General features: G+C 42.3%; 1 protein-coding gene across 12 annotated transcripts in view; it reads left to right on the top strand.

The window, feature by feature from the left end:
- The window catches only part of ERC2 (ELKS/RAB6-interacting/CAST family member 2), an 846,554-nt gene that overhangs the window by 602,731 nt on the left and 216,199 nt on the right, over positions 1-27,624 (top strand). For 5 of the 12 annotated variants that reach the window (XM_014541320.1, XM_014541318.1, XM_014541317.1 and 2 more), the window contains 2 exons: positions 22,266-22,413; positions 23,885-24,013. In XM_014541320.1, coding sequence (XP_014396806.1) covers positions 22,266-22,413; positions 23,885-24,013 — 277 coding nt within the window. Of the gene's footprint in view, positions 1-22,265; positions 22,435-23,884; positions 24,014-27,624 lie in introns of all 12 variants that reach the window. The other 7 variants (XM_014541327.1, XM_014541326.1, XM_014541324.1 and 4 more) reach the window with 2 other exon arrangements.

Raw genomic sequence — 27,624 nt, 5'->3', positions numbered from 1 at the left:
CTAGATTTACTAAAGGTAAAGTCTGCTGTTTTCCAAGAACCCCTTCTTCCTTCATGATTATGTTGCAAGTGAAGAAAACACAGTCTTTGTCATACATTTAGTGAATTTGAATGTTACAGTTTTTTGTTGTGTAGTCTTTCGTCCTTGAGTATTGAGAATAGATACTACCATGCTTATCATACTTATTTTGACCTTAACCTTCTATTTTTTAATGAAAGAGACTAAAATGTCCCAGCTGGTCGGACTCCCAGGGACGGGGAGGAGGTGGAGGGAATGTCCGAGGATGGAGTGGGACATCAGGGATGTAGATGAACTGGGGAAGTATTCATCCTGTATTCATAAAGATTATAGAAAGCTGTTTCTTAAAAATTGTAATGTGATTGTAATTTTCAAAATGAGAAGGAGAAATGGCACAACTGTGTACCAACTGGGAACCTGTTCCTGTTAGACTACTGTTCATAATTTATGCTTTGCTGGATTCGTATAAAAAGAGGAATTCCACTGATAGGTAACTGGGGGAGCCTGAAATGTCGTAAAACAGAGTTGCTTTTGAGGTTCGGCTTAATTGTTAGGGAGTAAAATCGTATTCCAAATTGAAATTCCACTGCAAAGAGCTAAAAATATCAAGAATTAGTCAGAGTCTATAATCTAAAAAGAAAAATATAAAACCACCTTATCTGGTGGAATTCGGTGGTTAGCCCTCACCTTGGCAAGCCAAGTGTTTTGAATTTCCAAAATGGACTCTCTTTTAATATACATAAACCTTATTTGTTGGTAGCAACCCTGCTGAAGAATATATTTCATCCATTCACCTTCATTGACATGAACCCACTGTAACCTTTTTGGAAAATGTTACATAGTTTGAGCTTTTTGCAAGGGAGTTGGTTTGCCTTTCAATGTATAAGACGAAGAGTAGAAAGCTCCAATATCCACAATTTCTTAGATTCAGTGGCTGAATTTCTTTTGGCAAAAGACATGGCCCACCTTGTGAGTGCCAGTCCACAGTGTGCTGCTGGCAATGTCCTGGGTGACAAGGGACTCTAACTCAGAAAGTTGTAAAATCGGGGCAGGGATCTTAAAGTCCAAGGATTCCTGAAGGTCCTATCGCCACTGGAGGGCTCTGTCACAAGACGAGTCCAAGAAGAGTGGTCCTGGGGATGATGGATCTCTAGGGAAAGCTTGAGAGAGAAGACAGGTTTCTGTGATTTTCCTGGGTGTGAGCGGTGTGGCTGTGGTGTGCGTAGTTTGGAAGTGGGGAGTCTAAGCCACAGGACTTGGCTCCACCCATGTCAGAGCCCTGGACCGTCTCGGCCGTAGATTCCAATCCCTTTGGTTTTCAGAAGTGCATTAGTTAGTATGATGTAGTTTTTTGCATGGAAGTTTGAAGATAAAACAACATTTGGAGCTCTGTCCCTTCTTCATGAATTAAGAAAAGTCCATGTTAGTTTGGGGGACAATAGAGGATTACTAGAGTCACCTGGCACAGTTCAGGGACTTGCTGGGAAATGTTGGATAGCCAAGAGATTGGAAAAGAGTTAATATTTTAGCCACACTGATAGTGATCAAATGTTATACTCTCCAGATGATAAACAAGGTCCCTATTTTTATTTGAATACAGAAAATAAAAACGACATAAAATTGGTATATATAGATTTACCTTGATTTAATAGAATTATCTTTTACAAAAGAGAAATGTTATCTGAACTTAGAATAAAATTGACTTTTAAAGATATTAAACTGACTGGAAACACTTAGTTTATATTAACTGAGAGGAGTGGTTACATTTCTTAAATTGTAAGCTATTTCATAAGAAGTTCTTGCTTATGTAAGTGGCAGTTGCCTAAAACTATTAGAATGTTCAAAATGAACACTATAGTTTATAATTCCTCCTCCTACTGTTACTGAATATGCACCATGTGCCAGGCACTGTGTTAAGTCCCTTACTTACAGTATTCATTGATTTCCCACAGCAACCCTGTGAGATCCTTATTATTAGACCAATTTCACAGATAAAGAAAGGCACTTTATTATTAGGTTGAATCCTTTGATATTGTCACTTTTGTGGGATGAACATACCCAGACACTAGACACTTTTTTTGTAGATCCACCTATTATAATTTTATTATACTGATCTTATACCCATAATTGTAATTAGCAGATGAATTTGGATTTATCACTGCTCAAATCACACTGCTGGTGTGAACCGCCTCGCCTCAAAGCCTGGGACAGAGAGGTCGGTCAGCAAGGCAGGTCCTCTGCTACCTCTGGGTTTCTTTAAGAATCTGATTTGCTTTATGCTCAGTAACATCACAGTGCTCTTTTGTAGGATAAGTTTTCTAGAACAACTTGCATATGATGGAGTTGCTAATGAGAGCTAGGAAAGTGTCGCAAAATAAGGAGAAGCCGCCCTCTGCGGGAAATGGCAATACTTCAGCATGCTCTCCACTCGTATCACTCGAGGTCCTTTCCCGATGGCCAAGATGCACTTTAGTTTCAAGGGGCATCGTTTTCAGTGCAGAGTGGAGCACTTCACCCAGAGTATTAAATCGGTGCGCTCACAGGTAAACAAAGTGGGTTTGAAGCTAGCGCTTGAAAAGGTAGAAGCATATTTTAACATAGATTTGGGTGTGCACTTTTTTCCTTCCTTCTTTGCATTTTATTATTTTTTATAAATCATAGTTAAAATAGGTCCACTTGCTTTGAGGGGTTCGGAACCCAGGGAGGAGCAGGGTGCAGTGTGGGGCTCGGTGAGAGAGATTCAAAGAGGCAAGGGCTAGACCCTTTCTAAAATGAGTGATCGCCCAGGATTTTAATGGCTTGGAAACAAACAGTTGCTGGTGCCACTTTGCTTTCGAGCTGATCTGATTTTTCGTGGCCTGGGCCAGTGTTTGGAAATAATTCATCAGAAGGAGATGTCAGGATGAACAACAGACACATTAAAGTCAAACAGCCTTTGACATGTCGTACTCCTGGTGCTTTGAGACTTTTAATTTTGAAATTTTAGAAAGATAAGCTAACCGGAAAAACAGTGACCCCCAGCCTCCAAAATCCTTACTGTCAAGTCCAACTTCCCATTCCTCGTGTCCTATTGAGCGTGTATGGGAAGCTCCGTTGCACCTTTTAAAGTGAGACTAGCCCTGAATATTTGGATGTCAAACAGTATAAACCGAATTCTCCAATATTACAGTCACCTGAGATTATGTTCGCATCAAAAAGCCTCTCGGTGCCCCAGTTTTAATAATTATCAGTGCCTGCTATTTTATTAGGTGCAACAAAACACTTGAAGATGATAAAAATATGTTTAAAAGTCTGAGCATAATGAAATTATGTCAAGGTGGCTTTTTAGCTTAGTGATTGTGTTTCAATTTGTAAATGTTATAACTGTTTTATAAAAAAAACTTTTTTTCTCTCTCTAGCAAGCTGCAAACTTTTAAAGACATTAAGCCTGCCAAATTATAGCCACTTATTTCTGCCTGACGTAGTTTTCAGCTTAGAACCACAGAGGGACTGCCAGGCCTGTTCCTTTTCATTACCTGTTCAGTGTCTGGCCCAGAGTTTAGATTTTCAAAAATGGAAAAAAGCTGTTTGCAAAATCACAAGGCTCTTGAGCTCTTAGTTTCTTCTTAGTATCAACGTTTATTTATTTAGGTTTGGGCTGGGTTTCAAAAGATTGAAATTGGAAACAGAGAAGGTGACTCTGAACACCATTTATCTGTATGTAAGCGAACGTTCGATGTACGTTTAATTTAAAAAATTGCTGTTTCCTACAAGAGGGAGCTATTTTTCACATTGTTACAACATTTTTAGAGGTCACTAGGTGGTCATGTCACCAGCGGGGAGTTTTTGTTTGGCAGGCGGCATTGGCGGTTCGTTACAAATGCCTCCCATGATTCAGTGTTCAAAGGGGGCTTCTTTGCAAGTAACAAATACTTACAACCTGAGAACTGAAGTCTAAAAAGTAGTGACAGGGGAAAAATGTTTGGAAATGTAAAACAGCATCTTTAGTGGCCAAATTGGGGTGTTTGGGGAGTTGAAGATTACATGTCTACTTTATACTGGAGTTTAGCATTTACAGAAGCAATAATATCTTAACTACCGCAGTTGGCCGTCACCTCGTTTCTAGTTAGCGAGTGCTCTTAATTTGTGACTTGCTGGTTGCCGCGATTTGGAATAGCAGTTCAGGTTCCTGACAATAATCTTTATTAACCTCCTCCCCTGCATTTGCCATCCTGGTGGTTACTCAACCTGTGCCTCTCGGTCATTCCTCATGGTGAACGCTGGTAATTTAAGCAAGATGAAGTGGGCGGCTAAAAGCACCAATTACCGGGGCTTCTTCCAGGCGCTTCCATATTTACAGACAACCTAGTATTTCAAACTTGGGTTAAGCGAATTATAAGCCGTCTTTATGTGGAAATAAATAAATGAAGTGCAGATTGATCTTTGAGGAAATAGTTAAGTTGGGGGGAAAAAAGAGAGAGATGAATAGCCAATTATTAGCTGAGGATTTTATTTGTAATTAGTTTTTTAAAGTAAAAGTGGAGAGTTTGTCTTCATATCAAAACATTTGCTGTATCTCCTTCATCCTCCCTTTTTAAAAGGAAGGAATGACTTAAAGAATGCAGCTGTCACTTAAGAATACAAGTTATTTTGCTATATTATTACAATTTGTGGGTTATAGATACTTTATATATGTTTTAACCTAGAAGTTAAATTCATTCGATTTGAGCAAAGAATTGTCCTGGCTTATGTTGAGTTGTTTAGGATAGAAACTTCTAAGAATTTCAGACTTCTTTAACAGGACAAAGAAAGACATTTAGCACCTGTATCTCTTTGAGATTCAAAGAGAAACTACAAATAAATTGATGGGACGTTCGTTTATTTGACCATAGAAGTTTGTTAATGTTTTTCCTGTTATAATTTTGTGGAGTTTAAAAAAATGCTTTACATAAAAATGGGGAACTGTCATAGCCATGACTTTTTAAAAAACTATTTATTTTTATTGATTTCATAGAGAAAGGGAGAGGGAGAGAGAGATAGAAACATCAGTGATGAGAGAGAATTATTATTTGGCTGCCTCTCCCACACCCCACCTTGGGGATTGAGCCCACAACCTGGGCATGTGCCCTACCTGTCTTGGAATCAAACCTTGACCTCCTGGTTCATAGGTTGATGCTCATCCACTGAGCCACACTGGCCTGGCAATAGCCACAACTTTCATTTTTCCTTCAAGGGAATCGAATTCATGTTCTTCATGACACTTTGCTACTTCTTTAATCCTTTGCAGAAAGCTTTTTGGCTCTGAAGGTCCATTGAAATATTGGATTTGGATATTCAAAAGAGTTGCTAAGTGATTAAAAAAAAAAAAAGAAAGCCAAATCTAGAGTGGAAATGCTGTCTGGAATGCACTGTCAGTTTTATAATGCAGTTCCTCTTGCACTTATCAGAAAAATGCATTTCCACTTTCCAATTTACATTTGCTTAAGTGTGTGGAAGTGGACTTGTGAGACCCTGGTAAACACTAGGAACATATTGAGTCTTTCGATACAAATACAGAAAAGCGAGACTATCGTTACTCCACATTCCTTTTTGTTAAAAAAAATAAATAAATAAAAAGCTCTCTCTTCTTGTCTCTAGCAGCTGGGAATACTCATATTACTCCCTTGGCAATTGGTGATTTGAACATATTTATCTTGTAGCTGATAATAATAGTAAATTAATGAAGCAAATGGATACATAATAGTAATAATAACTACAGCTTGCATTTACCATAATAACTGCTGTGTCCAACTAAATGTGTTAAATGGTTTACCTATTTTATCTCATATAATCTCCATGAGAGTGAGGGTTATTATTCTCATTTTATGGGTGAAGAAACTGAGATTCACAGAGTCGATTGACTTCTCAAAATCACACAGCAGATAGTGCTGCAGAACTAGGGTTTACATCCAGGTCTGCGGAATCACATTCACTCACTCAACAAATCTTCAGTGGATATTCTCGGTTTATGGAAATTCTCATTATGGGAATTAATAATTTTTTAAATTTATCTTTATTGCTGAAAGTATTACAGATGTCCTCTCTTTCCCCCATTGACACCCTCCACCCTGCACCCGCACCACTCCTCCCCCAGGCCTTCACCCCACAAAATGAATAATTTTTAAAGTCTGTTTAGAAACAGTGATTGTCTTTCCTGCCAACGGATTATGGTCACTTCTCTCAAGGAATCATTGGAAGAGGAAAGCTGGCTTGTGTTTCCTTCTGATAGTCATTTTCCCTTCACGAACTTACGACTATCCCAGCTGAAACTCCCGTCAGCCATTTGGCCTGATGCTTTGACAGCGGCTCGGCTAGTTTGGCTTAATTGACAGTGGGATCATATCACATTTTGTTTGAGATGAATCCAATTGCATTGTGGCAGCCTGGGCTTCAGGGCCCACTTGCCAGGTGAGTAGGGATATTGCTGACGGTAATGCTCACCCTGGCGTGAGATTGCACAGTTTACCAGATGCTTTTCTGGGGGCCAGCTCATTTGAAGCTCTCGGTGACCTTAGGGGTAGATAACATAATTTCCATTTCACAGGCCCCACAGCTAAGATGTGTAAAGTGACTTGTCCAAGGCACACATCTACAATCAGGTGACAACCTTTCTATTAGGCCCCTGCTTGCAGTTTTCCATGTCTGCCTCCCAGTAGGGCTAGTGAGAGAGGTAGGTGGAAAGTTCAGACTTTCTGTCCTTTCTCACTGGGGTTGTGGCATCATGGCCCATTCAGGAACACTGATGGGATGTGCACTTCCCACTGAGTCCTGAAATACTGTTGTCCCTCACGTGGGGAATTCTGGCACTGTGTGCTATGAGCCACTCTCATCCCCCTGGATTTATAGTAGCTTTTGGGTTTGGATACAATCGCCCAGCATCCCAGGTAATGAAAGGAGAGCTATCCCGGGCCATGCTTGCTGACATCAGCCTTGAGACGGAGGGGTGATCCTCTTATTGGAATCCAGCTGAGGGTTCAAAGTGGTTAGTTGCTTGTATTTTTCTTTGTCACAGGTATCACAACTCAGAACAAAGCCACCTGTTGTCTATTTTATTTTGAGGACTTATTATAGACTGCCGGGGTTCAGATTTACTCCATTCTGCCTCTATTTCCTTACCTGTCAAGTGGGGAAATAATAGTACCAGCCTCATTCGATGTTTGTGCAGATTGAATGAGTTAATATTCATAAAGGAGTTAGAACAGTATAGTGTATAGTATAGTGTTATGTTACTGTAGTGCTATAGAATAGTGTTTGGCATAGAAAAAGTGCTGGTGAGTGTTAGCTATATATTCCCTAATGTGGGATCTATGGCATGTCCTCTGGGGTGTATAACAGTCTTGGAAAGACTGTCCAATGTTGAAATAGGCCAATGGTGTGCTGATAAACCAGGTCAATGAAAAGGAAAAACTCTGATCCGTAGTGTTTGCCAATTTCTATGGTATAAATTCTTCTACCATGGCCAAGGTATAGACTGCCCTGGAGTTGGAAAGAGATGCATATAATTGACTTTCACTAGCCAGTAAAAACCAATTCCAGCACACCACTGAAACAGACCCTTCAGGCTATAGATCATTAGCGTAATTGCCAGCTAGGATAGCCTTCAAATCCTAGGTATCGCCCCCCCCCTTTTTTTTTTTAATGTGACTTCATTATTTAGGGTGGGTTCCCAGTGACAGGGACCCCAGGCCATAACTGAATAACCTGGATTGGGTCAATCTGTTTCTTTCCAGGAAGGTCAAACATCATTCTTTTTACATTAGGCCTGAAGGTTGTAGCAGAGTTATTACATAAATGGTATGTCTTCCCATGAAAGATTTGGGATTTCCTGCTATGAGTGTCCTGGAGCGACTTTCTTACTGACCTTCCTAAAGTTCACTTGTTAGCTCTTTTTTTCCTTTGATCTATCCAAGTATCCTACTAATACTTCCTCTCTTTGTTAAGTTAGCCAGAATCCGTTTCTGTTATTTGGAATTCAAAGAAACCTAACCAAAACACGCGTTTAGTCTCACCACTTATTGTTTGTTAGAATTCTTTCTCTGGGAATTGCTCAGCATGGTCTTCTGTTGTCTGCGCCAGGAGCTTCAGAGATGGGAACAAGGCAGCCTGCTCTATTGTGTGACAGCTGTGACTTGACTCGAGTCCTTCCTGTTTTTGAACTGGCATTTGCCTTATAACTACCTGTGACTTCCATCCTTAGGTCCTAGTTCAAATCTTAGGCTCCCCCTGGAGCAAGTCTCATCTATATTCATAGCAGATAGCTAATGGAATAACTACCATATTCCCAAGTCTTCCCAGACACTGATTATTCCCACATTCATGGGTTCTATCCATATAAACATGGCATCACATCCCAACAGCAGGGACTGTGAAAGGAGAGGCAGAGTATGTCATATTTCACACTGGATCCTCTGGTCACCTGTAGGTGTGGTTCTCCTAAGGATGCCTATTGACCAACTCAGCTTTTCTTTTCCTTCTCTGGGCACTGAAGGCCCCAGAAAGACCTAACAGGGCCTGTTTGTGAAATTAAAGATGACTCTCCACCTAGATCCCAAGGACAGAGGCTATCTCATACAGATACCAAAGGAATGGTCACTTCGCAGGAAGAACTGGGTGCAGCATGACGCTGATAGGGCGGCCTGCCTGGGAGCCTCAGCAATAGGGAAACATTGAGCACTTTCCAAAAGACAAGTAAGTCCCCACCCACGCTCAGTAAAGAAGGACCAAAGCGAATGCCCCAGGCGTTCCTCACACACACCCTAAGTATAATAACATTTGGCAACCAAATGAGTGCTTTCTAGACTTTGGATATAATGGGCCAATAATATGAAAAAATATTTTTGAAAACAACATAAAGCTTGACAACCTAATTAAGCGATTAAGTTACATAAGGCTATTCAATTGCTGTTACCTAGAAAGGGTGTTGGCAATCTTATTCCTACAATATTTATCTACTAGAGGCCCGTTGCATGAATTTGTGCATGGGTGGGGTCTGGCTGGCCGGCCCTACCCCTGATCAAGGTGGGGGGACAATGCAGGGCAGGGCTGGCCAGGGGAGGGGCCACAGGCAGTTGGCTGGCCAGCCCCGCCCCCTGGTTAAATTCCAGGTCAAACTCCAGGTCAAGGGGATAATTTGCATATTAGCCTTTTTTTTTTTTTTTTTATTATGAGTTAGCGTTAGAGTATGAATTAGGGCTAGGATTAGGTTTCAGGGTTTTGTTAGATTTAGGGTTAGACCTGAGGTTAGGGTTAGGTTTATGTTTAAGATTAGGGTTAGGGTTTTGGCTAGGGTTAGAGTTAGGGTTAGGGCTAGGGCTATGGTTAGGGTTAGCATTGAGGTTTGCATTAGGGTTAGGTTTAGGGCTGGGATTAGTTTAAAATTAGTGTTATATTTAGTGCTAAGTCTAAGGTGAGGGTTAAGCTTAGGTTTAGCATTAGAGTTGGTATCGCCCCCCCCCTTAGTGCTAGGGTTAGTGTTACAGTTAGGGTTAGTGTTAGGGGAAGGGGTAGGGCTACATTTATGGTTAGGCTTAGTGTGACGATTAGGGCTATCCATATTAGCCTTTTATTATATAGGACTAGAGGTCCGATGCACGAAATTCGTGCAAGAGTAGGCCTTCCTTCCCCCAGCTGCTGGCACCAGCTTCCCTCTGGCACCCGGGACCCGGGCTTCCCTTGCAGCCCCGGCTTCGTCCGGAAGGTCATCTGGAAGGACGTCAGGTCTAATTAGCATATTACGCTTTTATTATTATAGATGTTTTCATGTATGTGAATGAATGTGTAAATGAGTATATATGTGTGCAAGTACGTGTGTATGCGTGTAGGAAGACCTCAGCACAAGCTAGTACCAGTCCTTGGGTTGGCACTTAGGAATTACTTAATTTGGCCACACTGTCTCTTAACTAATCCGTGGAAGTTATGCAGCTGGAAATGGGGATGTAAATAAGGAAGACAGAAATAATTTTAAATGACTGAATCGTCTTAGCTTTTCCCCAGACACTTATCCTCACCGGGAAGTCTCTCTTGTCCTTCCAGAACCCTGCCAGTCCAGCCCTCCCTCACACCCAGCCATCTCTTCTGCCCTCTATGACGCCCGGCCCTGTCATCCCAGACCAAACTGATGTCGCTTCCTTCCTCCAACCAAGCATGTTTGTGAACTGACCAGTTCACACAGATTTGGATCCAAATTCCTGTCACACTGTTTAAAAGCAATGTGACTGTTCAATCTGCTTAAATCTCACAGCTTCAGTTCACTCAACTCCACAATAGGAGTAATAACAGCTGTCTCCTAGGGGGATAATTTGAGAGGACTAAATGAAACAATGTGCTCTACTCAGGCCTCACATATGCCTATAACAAACAAAGTGATAACTATTAATAATTGTTTATCCTCCATTCTAACAATGGAGTCATTAATCAACAATTGTTTATCTTTTGTTTTGTGATTAAACTTTTCCTTTGCATTTGCTTTCATTATCAGAAAAGTTTGTCATCCCTCATAGCTCCTAGCACAGTATTTTGTCCGGAGTAAAGTCTCTTCAGACATGGGGGGGGATATTAAGACGTTGGTTGACATTCCACTGCTCTTTTAGGCTGCCACAGTGAGTGTGTTGCTGTCCTCAAGAACACTTTTTTATTGAGCCTCTCATCAATGAGACTTCGGAAAAACCCCTTTAGGAGTTCTGCAGCCCCATTCTGCTTTGACTTCTGCCTTAGGTCCTGTGACTTGAAGTTCAAATCTAAAGAAAGGGGCTCCATTGCTGCTCAGTGGGGCTGGGCAGCCTCAAGGCTGTCCTGGGAGATCGATGATCTGATCTCAAAGCAATCAGTCAACAGGTCAGTATCTTGGGGAGTGGTAATCAGTGTCATGTTGAAGTCTGGTCACCAGGAAGCATCTCACTAAGTGGTTTTCCAGGTCTGGGAGCCTCTGTTACTGTTCTGGGCTGCTAGGACCCCTTCCTTCCCCTGTGATCTGTGTAGCAGGCTCTCTCCTGGGTTAATTGTCTCAAGTGATTAGTATTGGGTACATGGGGGATAATAGTTGATATTGTGGAGAGGAAATTACCTCAACCTTTTAAATCTTTGCCCGTAGAAGTGATAAATAATTAAAATTATCCGTGGGCATATATTATAAACAAACAAAGAAACCAGTAAAGTTGCTATTATTATAGAAGGTTGAACTGTATGAAATCACTGATATTCGATTGCTTCTGATCCACACAAAAAGTGCACTTATCATTCAGCCTCTAATAGCTATGAATTAGGTCTCGTGTTTCTATGTGTTTTTTGGTGTTTGAGCTTCTGGATTGCAGCTGGCTTGTACTAGACATTCAGAGGAAGAGGATGGGATGGGAGGGAGCTTTTGCATCGGTTATCCCAGGATCTGATACATATCAGTGGAAATGCTATGTGGATTCTTAGGCCAAGACTTTGGATCGGTAAACGGGATTCATGAGTATCTTCTTCACATGCTACTGCTGGCGATCTGATATGTGTTCCTGATGGAAATAGAAGGGTATTTCTATCTTTCTCTTTTTTTATTTTTATTTTGTGTGTGTGTGTTTGGACAGTGGGGGAGAAGGGGGACGACATCATTGTAGGATCAGCCAACTCATGACCTTGGAGAGTCTCTGGAGCCCACTGTGTTACAAGCTCCGAAGAAGCAGGGGTGGTGCCTGTCTGGTTTGTGCTTTTGTCCCTGGGACCTGGCATACAGTGGGTGCTTAGTAAATGTGTGTTGAAGGCACTGAATATCTGGGCTCTGCACATCTGGTTGATTTGCTTGTAAGGCCAGTAAACAGCCACCCAAAGGAACACGCTCAGTTCAATTGGTTCAGGTTGGACTTCCTAATTTCACTCCAGAAATGTTCTGGCGATTGCTCCTCCCAGAGTGGAAATTTCGCTTCCATGAGCCACAAGGCCACCCATACTGTAAATTTGAGACTGCTTTCTATACCATTGTGTCTCGGGCTGGTTCCCCCACGATTCTTTCCAGATGTGGAGTGCGTTCAGGTAGTTTACCAGACTCTTTCATTCTGCATCCGCCGTCTGGTTTCACATTCCCTCACCCTCTGAGAAGGAACACGCTGGTAGTGTCCCATGTATTGCCTCATGAATCCAGAAATTTCAGGTAACTAACAGATATAACTTGTTATTTCTGGATTCACTAGCTGATTTTCATATATATATATATGATTTTTTAATCAGTTGCTTAGCAATGCAGTACGTCAAGTGTATAGTTCTATACTTCTGTAACTAGGGACCTGAAATTAATTTAGGGCCATTAAATCTGCTCTTGTACCTTCTGTTGATGTGGGGGTTATGGTACATTTGGGAAGCCTTGCTGAGAAGATGGCCACGTGCAGTTGACGTTCAACAAGCGGTGCTGAGTGCGCATTAGACAGGCTCAGTGTGTTTTCCTGGGGGCATTTTAGCAATTTCTTTCTAACATGGATCTGTGACAAATTTGGTCTTACTTTGTGTCCTCAGAAGGTTGATGTATGTATTTCTGAACTCTGTCATTTGGACTTTAAGGTACTTCCAGGAAAACGTTCCCTCGTAATTTTCAGGCAATAAGCCCCTTTGAATTTATAATCTGTTTTATTCTGAATATTCTCTTAGCAAGTCTATGGCAAGTACAGAGATGCAGAGACTTGCTCATTTGGAAACAGCTGTGTGTCCATTAAAAAAAAATAGGCACCTAAAACATGCCTATTACCTCTTATCCGATTTCTTAGCAGGCCCAACCCTGTACCAAATGATTATTTAGTAATTTGATAAATGATCATTTGAATCAAGGCTTTCATCAGGAATGAAAAATGTGAGCAGAAAGGCGGTTGGAATGTGAAATGCCCTAGCTCCCTCTGCCTTGTGGAGCCCTCCTGTGGCTAAAGTTCATTTGTTTAATAAGCACCCTTTGTGGTAACTTTTTAGAATATAGATTATGGAGGTGTAACTACTTTGGGAAAAATAGCAAAGGGCGGTATTTATTGCAATGGCCACGAGATGGCAGACCTAAAGGCTAGACTTCTCAAAGTCCCTAAGACACTGATGTGAGGAATTGCATGGCCGAGGATGCTCCAAAAGCCATCAGTGTCCCAAAGGAAGACTCCTGTTGGTTTCCCGGAATTGTGGTTCAGTTCTGTGGCAGACACAGCCAGGAAGAACAGCGTCAGGTCGATGGGAATCTGGTTAGTGGTATCCTGCCTTCCTGCCCCTCCTAGAAGCCTGCTCTGCCTGGCCACTACCATCCCCACGGAGCCTGCAGACCCGCCACTCTGCTGCCTTCCCCGGAGCAGGAGCACGCGGCCTTTTTTCTCCCCAGGAATAGGAACTCTCTCAGAGGAGCCGCTTCCAACCAACTCAATGTTTTGTATTTCTCTCAGCAGAGATCTGCTTCACAGAACCCTAATTTGATTTTCTTCAAATGTTGCGTTAACGAAATTCTGGAATGTGCCCCCTTCTGCTCGTATTCCTCTTCCAGCAATGACATGACAATCTGCTGTGTTTTTCATTATAATTTAGCCGATGGCAATATTCTATTTCATGTAAACATAAACAAAGGGAGGTTTGATTTAGCACAAAAATTTCAAATTAAGAGGGGGAATTTTTACTTCAAGGTACAGGAGGGCAATTTGCTGTTCTGTGCAGAGACTTACTAGCAAATCTTAGTTGCCTCAATATATACTAGAGAGAACATTGAAATATACTCTCTTTTGGAAACTTAAACACACACATGCATACGTGCACATCCATCTCACCAATAAGAAAAAAAAATAATTGATCAGATGGCTTGGGGGCTAAACCTTGAAGTCAGTGACCTACTTTCTGACAGTTGTTCATTTCCAATGAAAAATGTAATGTGATGCGGCACGTCTCCTGATACTAACTGATTATCCATGGCCAGTAGGTTTAGTGAGGGAAATGCTGGGCAAAGCTCCGGCTCACAGTGAAGCCCAGATGTATTTGGTTTCTTATTATCAATCATCAATAACCCTCCCAGGCAGTCTGGCTGGGAGTATTTTACATAGACAGCTACCTTGGCAGAGTTCACTGGTCAACAGGGAAGCCTTCTTATCATTGAGCAGGAATTACCACGAATGAATGCGCATCACCACATCACACACCACAGCCAGGTTTGCTGGTGGGTCACGGAGCCCCTTCATTTCACTTGCCCTCCCTGCCTTCCAAATTCACCAACTTTTTAAAACGTTTTTTATAATGGAAGAATTTTTTTTTGAAGTTGTTTGACTTTGGTTAGATTTTGCACTTGACCTTGACTTTTAAAAGGTCCCCTGTTAGAACATGTTTCCATTTCCCATACTGCATGAAATCAGGTCTTGCCCACTTCTGTGAGTGGCCTTTCCTAGCAGTTCGGATGGAATGATGTTGAACAGGTATTGACCAAGTTGGACCTCGCTGGTAGGGGATGCTTTTATGACGGACAGATTCTTCTTCACACACAAACTCTGTTTTCTTCTTTAAGTTTGTTTGCAGAACAGACATCAGCTCTTGAAAGTCTAATATGCAGCTTAACAGAAACCAATTTCAGAGGCTTCTCTGAGAGTCTGTCTTTAAATTAAGAGACCCACTGGTACATTTACATTTACAGAGGGGGGTCCAGTAGAAAATAATACAAAACTTTTGAATCTTTACATTTGGTGGTGCCCATATGATGAAATAATAATTGCTAACCTTTGCACAGTTATGTCAGACAACTGAACAAAATCTTTGCATGCATTATCACATTTAAATCTCATAAGAGAGAGTTCCTGTTATCCTTCTTAGTCCATTTAAGAGCAAATTTGTGTTGCAGAGACATTAAGTAACTTGCTCAGGGTCATAGAAACAAAAGGTATTGTGGAGATTCAAGCCCAGGTATATTCAACTCCAATGCTGAGACACTAAACCAGGACCTTTTTCTATTAAGGAAGGATTTGAATTATATATATACTAAAGGCCCGTTTTAATATATTTCTTTATTGATTTCAGAGAGGAAGGGAGAGGGAGAGAGAGATAGAAACATCAATGATGAGAGAGAATCATCGATCGGCTGCCTCCTGCATGCCCCCTACTGGGGATCAAGCCCGCAACCTGGACATGTACCCTTGGTTGGATTTGAACCCAGAACCCTTCAGTCTGCAGGCCGATGCTCTAACCACTAAGCAAAACCGGCTAGGGCTTGAATGATATTTTATTTGTATAGTTAAGTTAAGCAGAAATCATAATAGGTTAACATAATCAAAAGAAGTATTTTATCTTCCTCTATTTTTAAAATTAAGTTTTTTGGTGATCAGGCACACAGTAACAGTACTACCTCGCACATGTCCTCTGCCGGGACCTGGGCAGTGGTCCTTTCACCTCTCATTGCCTTTCCATCAATTCACCGAAGGGATGGGAATGGAGAGAGCGCTTCAGGATGGGGCAGTAGCTCTTCCTAGCACTTGCCCTCCTCCGGCCTGGGTCCTTTCCCTGTGGGCCTCATTCTCACCATCACCCCTTTGTAGCAGAATGCCAAGTGGCGCTAGCATTTGCATCTTAGTGCCCTGAAGTACCCTGGCCTTTTCGAGCTTGTGGGTCCAGTTGCACTTAGAGGAACCCTAGGGTGGGCTAGCTGCCTCCCCGAGTCATGCTGGGGCTAGTGCATGGAGCAAAGAGCTTCCAGAAGACTCTGTGGCCCCCGTGTGAGGAAATTCCAGTCATGTGCTATTAGGTTTCAAAGACAAAATTCTGCGTAATTGGAGTAAACTATTTCTTGAGGTCAGTTTTAGGTGGGCGACAGAGAGCAAACCGCATTAAGAAGTCTGGGCTGCCAAAGCCTGGCCTGTACAAGTCTGCTCTGTTCTTTGTCCTTGATTGTCCCACTACATCTCCCCCTGCGGGCCCCACCTTAGGTGAGTGACTTAGTTTTCTGCATGGCCCCCTCTGCGCGCACAATGCATCGTTTTACTGGTGGGGCATGTTGATATGAATTGATATCAAAAGCCTTTTCGTTCTCAAGACGCCATTTGAAAATACAGCTTTGAAAATGTAGGCAAATGAGCATCTTTCTCCAGGGTTGATCACAGCGAACCTTCACCTACCCTCACCCCAGGGGTGAGACAGAGGCTGTTTTGAACAGGATCTTTCGTCACCGGCTGTCTTAAGTCACCTCCTACTGAACTTATGGTTGAAGATTCAGGGTCACAAGGGAAAGAAAACAGTAATTAACTGGCAAAGTTGATTGAGCGGAATTTTTTTCCCCACAGTATGATTAGAACATGACTGTGGGCTGAGCACCATACATAATGTAGGTTCTCCCTCGTATGTCATTATCCAAACATTTCTTAATGGAGTGCATTTTTTTAAGCATCTGCTTTTGTAATTGAATGTGTTCCTAAAGATGGGTCAGCTAACTAAAACAAAATCCCACCAGAAAAAAACAAAATGTGCTAATGCCTCTCCCCCCAACCAATTTATAACTTCCTAATTAGCCTGCCTCATTTACAACTTGGAAAATTAATTTTAGATGCCCTCCCCCCCCCAACCCAAGTCATCATTAATAGAAAGACAGCAACAGGGAGTGAAATAGAAATGTTTATAAAGCTCCCTTTTAAATTGACTATGATAAGTGAAGTAGCGATGTATTACCATCCGGATTCTGGAGTTCTCTCTGAGAAGGTTAGCCACAGCCAACACTCAAAAGAAGGCATTTATCTTAGTGGGAGCCACCTTTCAGCCCTCTTTTGTTTTATTCCATAGAGGATTTTTTTTTCCAGGGTGGCTGAAACCATTTTTTTGGTGTTTTATTAGCTATATCTTGACTACCTCCTACAAACTGAATGACAGTTTAGGGTTATTAAATGTGTCCGTGCACATATTTTCATCCATTGTTAGCCCTGACTAAATGCACGCAAGGGCACAGAATTGCCCCATTTCACTCTATTGTTGCCCATATTTGTTAAAGAAATTATTCCCCTTGACATTTGTTTAGGCTGCACTTTGATAAAATGCTGTCCATGGTCCGCTTTCTTAGCTTGGCATTCAGCAGGCTGTTATAGATTTATTTCTCTTTGCATTATCTTATCTTCCTTCCTAGCATATTTGGGCTCCTTTTTTATATTTTAAGCTGCATTTTGGGGCTAGACAGATCACCTTAGTAGATGTACACGGGAACATTGCAGTTTCTAAAGATAAGGTTGCAAGCCTTTGGCGTATACTAAACCCCACTAACTCTAAAGATGAGTATGTATGTTCTCTCTGCATTGTCTGTGAATAAGCCAAGAGGCCAGGTTAAGTGCTGAAAGCGATTTTAGGCTCATGGACACTTTCTTCAGATGGATGGGACAGTCACAGTTTCTGAAGTGATGTACACATATGGAGAAGGTGATTGGATCTGGAAGGTGATTCACCTGCTGGGGAAAAGAATGAGGATTTTTCTTTGTGTTTCCAATTTATATCCAAGTGTCCTGTCCCTGGTATTCTTTTGATACTGCACCTCTTTTATTTTCCCAATATGGGAAAGGCTGGATCAAAATTCCCTGTTGGAAAAAGAAAAAGCAGGAACATTCGATTTAAGTTTCTTAATTTTTTCCAGTGTTTGCCATTTTCTCAAAATGGACCACTGTGTTTTTTTCAGTAAAGTCTTCATTATTAGGTGCTGTAAGTATGTATCAGCAAAGTGGCTTATGGGAATTGTAAAGGTGTAGAATCTGACGCAGAATCTTATGTTCAGAAATCCTCACCTAAAAAAAACAAAACAAAAAAACACAAAAAACAAAACACCCTGACTTTTAAAGCAGAGGTAATGAAAGTCCTAACTGCAGAATTAGCTCTCAGTGATGTAAATTATTAGTTAAAATGTATCATCTTGATAAAGAATTATTTAAAATTCATTTTATAAAGCTTATTGCTTAAAAAAATTAATGTATTGACTCTGCCACTCTAGAATTAAGAGTTTGCTCTACCTGGCATTCCTGTAGAAATAGGTCATTACCTATTAAGGTCAGGCATAGCCTTAAAAGCATCATAAATTCTAAGTGTGAAATGATCATCGTTGTCTAGTTTTATATACTTTTACTACCTTCTGGCAATTACTCTTTGATTTAATTAGACTAAAATTATTGAAAGTAGAATTCAATCAAGGTATTTTAGGGTAAATTTTCATTAATAACGGTCAATATTTAAATGAGGATTACTACCTTCTGGCAATTACTCTTTGATTTAATTAGACAAAATTATTGAAAGTAGAGTTCAATCAAGGTATTTTAGAGTAAATTTTCATTAATAATGGTCAATATTTAAATCAGGACTTCAAAATAGATATAACTCTTCTTACACTAATTTTATACAGAGTTCTATCATTATAAATAGATTTGTTACATATAAATAGGTTTGTTAGCCAAAAGCAGACAAAATAAAACAAAACAAAAAGGACACTGAGGAAAAGATTATGAAGAACAAAATTGATTATTTTATATTTATACTAATATTGATGAGTGTTTTTAAATGTACTTTTATAAAAATGATTTAAATGTAACTAGATTTGGGGCTGTATTTAGTGATAACATCTGTAAAGAGTTAGGAATTGATATGTTTATATATGATCAACAAGAAAAATGATATTAGAAATTAATGTATTGGAACTTTTGATCGTATTATAACAGGGGAAATATATGTTAAATTCTGAAAATATTAAATTATAGAATTATAGGGGAAAAGGAGTTTAGAAGGCTCATTCTTTAGGTTAATGATGACTTTTAACTGTTATTAAAATTATATAATTCTGAATTTTGACCTGAAAGAGAAAGATGGGTTAAAAGGGGCCATAGGACTAGGAATACAAAAGTGAACATAGGGAGCCTACCTAGGAGATTATTGCAGCTGCCCTAGTGGGAATGATGTAGACTGTTCTAGACGTGTATGCGAGTATGTGTGCAGGCACTCACCTGTGCATACAGAGCCAGAGGGCAGAGAGAACATAAATACTTTGATTTAAAAATGAGCAAATTTCACGTCTGCCACGTATTTGGAGCCTGTTCCTGTAGTTTATTTGGTGACTGAAAAGCTTCATTTACATTTTTTTAGACTTTACTCTTAGGATACTTTGTGGAAGGGAAGAATAATGCAAAAAGGTACATGCAGAAAAAAATTTAAAAGTAGCCTATTCATTTTACCACTATGAGATAACGACTGTTAGCGTTTTCTTCCTGTTTTTGTTTTTCCTAGGAATAGAATTTTATGTTTTGGGATCTTATTCTATAGACATCTGCATGTCAAGAACTGTGAAGGATCTGAGATTTTCCCTATGGTATGCTTAACAAGTCAGCCTGGTTCAGTGTCATGGATGCAGGCAGCAAACCAGAGACTTTTAGGTCAGAGACAAAGGACTTTATTGCTCAAGGTGCAGACAGCAACATCAGCACATTTATGTCAATTCTCCTTTCCCCAAGTTCCATGAAGGCAAGGCAGATGGGACAGATGAATAGCTACACCTGCAGTGGGTTGCATTAAAGGAGGGCAACCCTGAACTTAGGGTGCCCAAATCTTTTATAATGGGCAGTAACATGCTTGCCCTTTGCTCTGGAAAGAGACACTATTATACAGGGCTGTAAGCATAGCTATTCTTTGATCCTGAAAAAGACACTACCTCGATCTTCCAAGGCTATTTATTATACAAACATCCTTGAAAAAAATGTGAGAAAAGAAGATAGTGCCTATGCTCATAAAGAGTGTGCAAAAATATGAGACTCATGGAGAATTGTCTCTCAACAAACATGTTTTCACATCTTATTATTTTCCATCAGCATTTTACATGGCTGCATGTAGCTGTAAAGAGTGAGTCATAGGGATGTAGCATAATTTGCTATCAACTCCCAATTTTCTTAATGATTCTTAAGGTTTTTTCCATTGAAAATTTTCACTTGGACATTTTAATTTGGGGCAGAGTGTGGTAAAATATTGCAGTCACCTTCGGTGTGTTGTAGCTGAGTTGGTGTAGAGATTTGAAGTCCATGAGACTCTTCAGCTCGACCTTATGTATAAATATGCATTGGCCATCAACAACAAGCATGTCTGTTGTCTTAGGATGTTACCCAGAAAGAGTCTGGCTCTATAAAGCTAGATATTAATGCTGCTATTCGTAGTCCAGCCTGCACTGGTTTTCTTCTGGAAAGTGGAGATATCTCCTGACATTTCTGCTGCTCACACGTCTGACTGGGCCTCAGTCGGCAGCTTCTACTGCCTGGCATTAGCAGGGCCCAGAAAAGTCCATACAAATCCCTGCAGTGAACAGGGGACGGGGGACCTGAGATCTAAATAATGACTACATTGTCCAATCATCTGGGGAGGGTCTGGTCTGGTGGTGGGGATTAAAGAAAGGCAAAATAGGTTTTTGTCCTGGGACTTGTGTACAAAAAAAGTACCCAATATTGAGGCTTTCCTGGGACTGTGGGGTCTTCTCAATTATCTAAACAATGATTGAAGTGACACAATGGCTGGGACAAGACTTCCCTCAGTGGAAAGGAGGACTAAATAAAACACACCAGGCGAGCCATTTCCTAGTTAATAATGGTCCCAGGAAATTTCAGATTAAAATCTGCAATAGATGTTGCAATAAAATTGGACTGTTAAAATTTGAGGAGTCAACTTTAACAGTTTTCTGAGTAAGCAGTGACCAGAGAGTAGTCAGGAGTCAACTCATCGTCATTATTTTTACGTGAGAAGAGTTGTACATGGTGTTGTCAACATTTGTGAGAAGTATAAAGTGAACTTCTCTATTGCTTGAGCAAACGTTTTAGTCACCTGCTATGTGCTCAGTGCTCGGCCAGAAGCTGGAGAACTAGTAGTGCCCAAGACCAAGGAGCTTCCACTTTCATGGAGTGTCAAGTAGAGAAAAATCATCAATATCTAAGATCCTTTCTAATAGTGAAGAGTTGTATGAAATGAAACAAAAAATGCCGGGGTAATGTAGCTGGCCAGCGGCTTGGGCACAAGGTGCCAGGTGGAGAGGCACTGCCAAGGAGAGCAGCTGGAGATGGCAATCACCTTGGGTGTGTTGGAGAGCAGTTGGAGATGGCTTGTCTGAAGTGGATACCTTAGAGCTGAGACCTGAAGGATAGGGAGCTGCAAGGTGAGGCCATTCCAGCCAGAGGCAATGGCAAGACAAAGCTTATGAGGTGAGAACAAGTGTAACATTTTCAAGGACTAGAAAAGAGTTCAGGAACAAAATGTGCTGGAGCCTAATGATTGAGGAGGGAGAAATGGAAAAAGATGACCTCACAGAGGTGGTTAGGGCCAGTTGGTGTAACGAGTTGCAGGCATCAGTAAAGGCTCTGGATTTGAAATCTAATGAGTGATGCAATGGATTTTTCATGCAACAGGGTGGTGGAATCCGGACTTCGAATGTTTTTAAAGGTTACTTGGCCTCTGTCTGTACCAGGGAGACTAGTGAATGAGCAATGTGGATAGATGCTGGTGGTTGGGAAACATTTCCTAGCAACAGATTAGTTTAGATAAGGAATGTATTTTGGAGTGAAACCTACTGAAGTTGTTGATTGGCTCTGGATAGAGAAGGAAGGAAAGGAATCAAGGACAACTTTAGGTTTGGGGCTTTGGGCTACTTGGTGGATGGTGCTGTGATTATTGAGATATGGAATACTGAGGAAGAAATGATTTTTGGTGGAATGGCAAGCAAGCCTCACTAATTGCATTGAAAATGGGAAGGGAACCCTAGTAAGTACTATCTCTGCCTGGCTTCAAAAGGAAAGCTTACAGGAAAAAAAAGTTATACTTGATATTGAAGTTGCTGCCCAATTTTGTCCGGTTGTCTTAGAACATTACCTGGTTAATGGATGGATGGATGGATGGATGGATAGATGTACAGGTAGATGGAGATATGGATGGAAGGAAGGATGGACAGGCATATGGATGAATAACTTGATGGATAGATGGGTAGATGGATGAAGGTGTTTTAAAAGCAAATGTTCATATGGACTCCCTCCATTTCTTATATGCAGCTATAGCTGTGAAGCCATTGAAAGCCACTTCTCTTAGAGGACACAGTGTGTGGGTCTCAGGGATTCTGACCCACACAACTTTGTCTATTCTGAGAGTCAAGGAGGTAGTTTGTCTTAAGCATTATTCATAATTCCTTCACATTGAGACAATACTCCGTGGCTCATTTCAGTTATAAATGCCAAATGGTGTTTTTCCCCACTTTATGCAAATCATCACAATAATCTTTATTTTACCAGACAGGAAGCTCTGCTTGCGGCAATCAGTGAGAAAGATGCAAACATCGCCCTGCTGGAACTGTCTGCCTCCAAAAAGAAGAAGACGCAGGAAGAAGTGATGGCCCTCAAGCGGGAGAAAGACCGACTGGTGCACCAGCTAAAGCAGCAGGTGGGGCCTCCTGCCCGTCAGGTGTGTTTTGCTGGGTCTGGGCCGTTGGGTGCTTTCTGTGGGTTTAGCAGCTCTTCATTTTCCCATGTCCATCCTGCAGGCTCAAGCAGCTGAAAGCAGGTAGGAGTGAAATGACCTGAGTTGTCACTGGAGCACCATTTTACTGCTTTTCTGTGTGGGCTGCATGTGCCTGGGCTTGTGTGGTTTGCAACCAGCGCTGTTTTCCGTTCTTTTGTGTTAGCATCATCTCCCCAGAAATAGCTCTCAGCTCTCTTCCTTCCAGTGGACTTTGTGTGACTTCTGACTAAATCCTAGGAACTACTAATTAAATTCTGGGCACATTCTCTCCTGTTGGACCCGTTATCTTCTGTCTTGCTCACTCTCTGGGCCTATAAATAACTTCCCTCATCCAGTTCTTTAGATTTCTTTCTCACCAGACTTCCAGCTTTGGCTCTTTAACTGTTTCCTCCTGGACCTTTCGGCCGAGGGACATCCCCCAGCCCCTGGCACCGCCAGGCTATGCTTGGAGCCCTCCCGGACCATTATTTAGTCTAATATTTTTTTTTATCACCTGTTTACCTCATTATCCTGATTTTCCTCCTCACTCTGCCACTGTACTTCTTCTGAGGGAAAAGGAAGGAGGGACAAAATCCTAATTTGTGCAAAAAAAAAAAGTTATTTGCTTTCTGGAGGGTCTTCTGGAAGTGGCTTCAATGGAAATAATTGTACCTGAAGCATATTGCAAAGTCATCCCTGAAATCTTCAGGCATTATTTCTCCTCTCTATATAACTCAGGAGCTTTTGGAAGCAGTGGTTCAAATGTTCACTCAGATCCTAGCTTCATTATGAAACCTAGCAAATATTATGGCTCAATGCTCTGTGGTCTCACAAGGTGGCTGCCACATCTTACCTCCGGCCCCATGTGGCTCTGAAATTCTCTAAATGCCACATGGTACCACGTGGAGTGTGTCCACATTGATTTCAGCCCCCAGGACTGGCCCGCTGCCTGCTAGGCTGATCTGGGCTGAGCACAAGGTGCAAGATGAGTGGAAGGGAAGCCCAAAGGCATACGTCCCTTCTCCTCACAATTGGGCCAAGCCTTCCTCCTCAGGAAGGAAAAGGCATCCTTTGGCCCTGAACCAGAGGCCATTTCTCACGGGGCTGCCTTGCTGAAAGAGAGGGACCACCACCATGCCTGGGCACCTTCTCCTGCAGAGGGAGGGTCCCAGGCACTGCCAGTCATGGGGGTCATTCCACAGAGCGGCATGCCTTGCTAGTGCTGGCCCTGGGGCTCGGGGGCCGCTTCCATCTGACCTCTTGTTTGGGGCTGTGCATCTTCTACACTGTGGTTTTCACCCACTTGGCCACAGAAAGTCAAGATGAGCTTCCTTCTTTAATTTCTCCTAGTTCCTTCCCTGTGCGCCCTGCACCCTCCCCTCCTGCACCTAACCATTGTAGCTTTCTCCCACAGGTTTATAGACCTAGGAAACAGCCCCTGAGCTCGAATATACCATGCACTTGTGATGCTTGCTACAGCCCAGATATTACGGCCAAGTACCACGGGTCCAGCTACGATGCACACATGATCCAAAGGTCTCAGGTCAGTCAGTGGCTAAGGAGACAGTTGCCCCCGCCATGGAGGGTGGGGGTGCGTGAGAGCTACATCCGATCTTGACCTTCACCTCTTCTGGTGATTTCCAGTACTTGGTAGCCATAAAGTCTGGAACCATAAATGATAGTATTATGTGTCAATTTGTAATGTAATTTCATTTATTACACATTTGCCCAGGGTTCCAGACTTGGTGAGCCCCCTACAGGGCCAGCTCCTCTGAAATGGTCCTGCATCACTGCAGAGCCAAGGCTGCCAGAGGCCTCCTGTCGGGCATAGTGGACGAGGTTTTTCTTTCTGTCTCTTAGATACTTTGCCCCTCATATATCCCCGTGCTTTTCCCAATAAGGATTTTTTAAGGATCCTTTTTTTCTTGCTCAGTATCATGGAAATGCATGATTCTGAGTGCAGGGTTCCAGGAAGGGCTGAGTGTAGGCCTTCGGTGTGCTCCTGGGAAACCACACAAAGCCTTCATTCTTCACAACAGGCTTGGTTTGGGGTGTTGTGGGGCACATTTGGGAAACCCCAGCCATGCAGAATTAGGCTCCTGCCTGGGCTGAGGCGGGTCTGAAAGGCTGTTGTGGGAAAAGAGTCAGCAAAGGAGGAGGATGGCTCCTCGGTGATGTAGGTTTGAAACCCCCTCACACCCTCCCTGCCACAGAGCAAGGAAGAGCACGTCAGTGTATGTATTCTTGTAAATGGTAATGATTCTAAGAATGATCCATTTGCGTACAAAGCACCCTCTTTTTATTGAGTGTTTACTCTATGCCACTTAAGAATGTTCTCTGGCCATTCACCAAGAGTGGGCTCTGCCCAGAGCTCTAAGACTTAGGCACTTTAATCACATCAGTAATTACTAATACTTTTGGCTCTCGCCATGCACCAGGTATGGATCTGAGAGCTTTACGTACACACACTCATGAACTCCCAACACAACTGAAGGACTGATGCTCTTACAGAGAAGGGACCAGAGGTCCAGAGAGGCCAGGTGCCTTGCTCAGGCTTTACAGCTGGGCACACTGTGATACTTGAAGAGACCCTTTGCCACACAACCATAAGTGGATCTTGCAGGTGCTATCTGGAGTGAATCTTGCTTCTAGCTCTTGTTACCTGAGCCATCATGGCAAGATACTAAACCTCCTGAAATTCAGTTTTCTCATCTGTAAACTGGGCTAATAATCTAAGGCAATGGATTGTTGTGAGATGTAATGAATATAGAAGTGCTTTGTGTATGACTAGCACATAATAGGTGCTACTTATATGTGAGGTGTTCTTGCTATTACTACTGTTAGTAATACTTGATTTTATCACTACCAACCCTCAGATACAGCTTGGTTTTGACCTCATTATCGCTGCTTTTTGCATGCCTGGGAGTCACCACTCATTGAGCACAGTTAGGAGAACATACTATGGAACTGTGGGAGAAAGAGCATACAGGTGTCCTCCCAACCCTCAAATCCAGGCACTTGGGGAGCAGTGTGCAGGCAGGTCAGGAATTCTAGACCTCAGCTTCCGGCCTGCACTGAACAAGCTTATTATTAAATTTACTTGGTTTGTGTATCCAGCCCACATAGACATCAATAAGAGAGGGCATCTCTGGGGGGGGGGGGTCCCAAACCTCAGTTATCATCACCTGTGTGACTGGCTTGAGTGAGCAGAGCTGCTTTAGGCACCCAGGCTAACCGGAGAGAAAGCCATGGATATGGGTATTCATCCATCTGATGTTCTGCAAGGATGCAGAGGCAGACTGGGTCACGAGAGGTGCCACCCTCTTCAGACTGCCTTGTGAGCTTGTTTCATCTCATGCAGGTCTCTACACTGCCCATGGCATTCCCCGTGACTGGACATGAGCAGCTCATTCAATAATCCCCATAGTGATTGCACTTTGCCAAGCACATAGTAGGATTTGATAAATATTTATTGTGTGAATGAATGTATGATTCCCACATGCCAGATTCTATGTCAAGTGCTTTATGTGTACGTAAGTTTACAAGCATTATCTCACATTTTCCTCATAATCAACCAACTGATGTATTGCATAGCTATATGTGCCAGGCTCTGTGCCAGGTGCTGGGGATTCATCCCCACAGATATTTTACCTGCCCCAATGAGAAAAGCATCACCCTCCTTTTTGAGTTGTTCAAACAAAGGCTCTGAGAGACCAGCTGACTCAACTACCATCATACCACTCATACCTAGCAGTGCAGGGTTGTGCCCCACTGCTGTAGGAGTGCCAATACTTTGCTTTTAGCTGGCTAAACACTACCTCCCCATGGCAACACTGTGAGCCACGGATTGGCCCCCTCACAGAAGCCATCAGAGGAGCCTATTTCCAATGCATCAGCCTGTGCCTCCCAAGCTGCCCGGGGGCACGAGGATGAGCAGAGGTGGGTAGCTTGGCCAGACCAAGTGCCACATTGGACTTCAACTCAGCAGCTCTTCATTACGGGTGTTTTCTGTGTTAAAATGCTAGGCATTTTTGGAATACCTCAGTGACAAAATAGATAAAGTCCCCGTTCTCATGGAGTTTCCTTTTTAATGGGGGTGGGGAGAAAAGCAATAGATCATGAACATAATTAACAAGTAAATTACATGATAGAAAAAGAGGAGTATAGACCAGTATAAGGGAGAACAGGCATTCCAGAATAGGACCGATGGGCTGGTGACACTGTAAAATAGGGTAGATAGGATGAGCCTCCTTGGGAAGGAGACATTTGAGCAAAGACTTGAAGAGGGTGAGAGAGTGAGCCCTGTGGCTATCTAGGGCAGTGGTCGGCAAACTGTGGCTCGCGAGCCACATGCGGCTGTTTGGCCCCTTGAGTGTGGCTACGAAGTTTTAATCGTACGTGGTATTTTGTGAAAGAGCCACACTCAAGGGGCGCAGTTTGCTGACCACTGATCTAGGGGAAGAGTGTTCTGGCAGAGAGAACAGCCAGTGCAAAATCTCCTAAGCGTGGTATATTTTGGAGCAGATAATCTCTGCAGTTAGGAAGCAGAATTCAACAGCCATGCAGCCTTAGGACAAGGGGGTCTCTTTTGGGTACCACTCAGAGTGCCCTGTTTAAGGCTGCCCGACTGAGCCTACTCTCCAAATCCCCCAGCTCTGGCCTCTAAGGAATCCCAGAGCTTAGCTTGCATTTTAAAAAGCATTGCCACACCCTGGCTGGTGTGGGTCAGTTGGTTGGAACGTCCTCCTGTACACCAAAATGTCACGGTTTGATTCCTGGTCAGGGCACATACCCAGGTTGTGGGTTTGATCCCAGGTTGGAGTGCGTGCAGAAGGCGGCCAATCAATGTTTCTTACATCGATGACATACCCAGGTTGTGGGTTTGATCCCAGGTTGGAGTACGTGCAGAAGGCAGCCAATCAATGTTTCTTACATCGATGTATCATGTTCCTCTCTCTCTCTCTTTCCCCTTCCTATATCTCTAAAAATCAATAAAAAAGGCATATCCTCAGGTGAAGATTAAAACAATAATAATAATAATAAGCACTGGCACTTTCTTTGGAGCCACAAAGAGCTAAAGCCAGAGTTTCTTGTCACACTGATGAGATTTTCAAATAGAGTAGGAAGAGGCTCTAGGACAAAACACCCTCCCGG

Source organism: Myotis brandtii, unplaced genomic scaffold (assembly GCF_000412655.1).
Source record: "Myotis brandtii unplaced genomic scaffold, ASM41265v1 scaffold268, whole genome shotgun sequence".
In the NCBI taxonomy this organism is placed as follows: Eukaryota; Metazoa; Chordata; class Mammalia; order Chiroptera; family Vespertilionidae; genus Myotis; species Myotis brandtii.
Note: the sequence above shows the minus strand (reverse complement) of the source record. Positions and strands in the feature narration are given on the sequence as shown.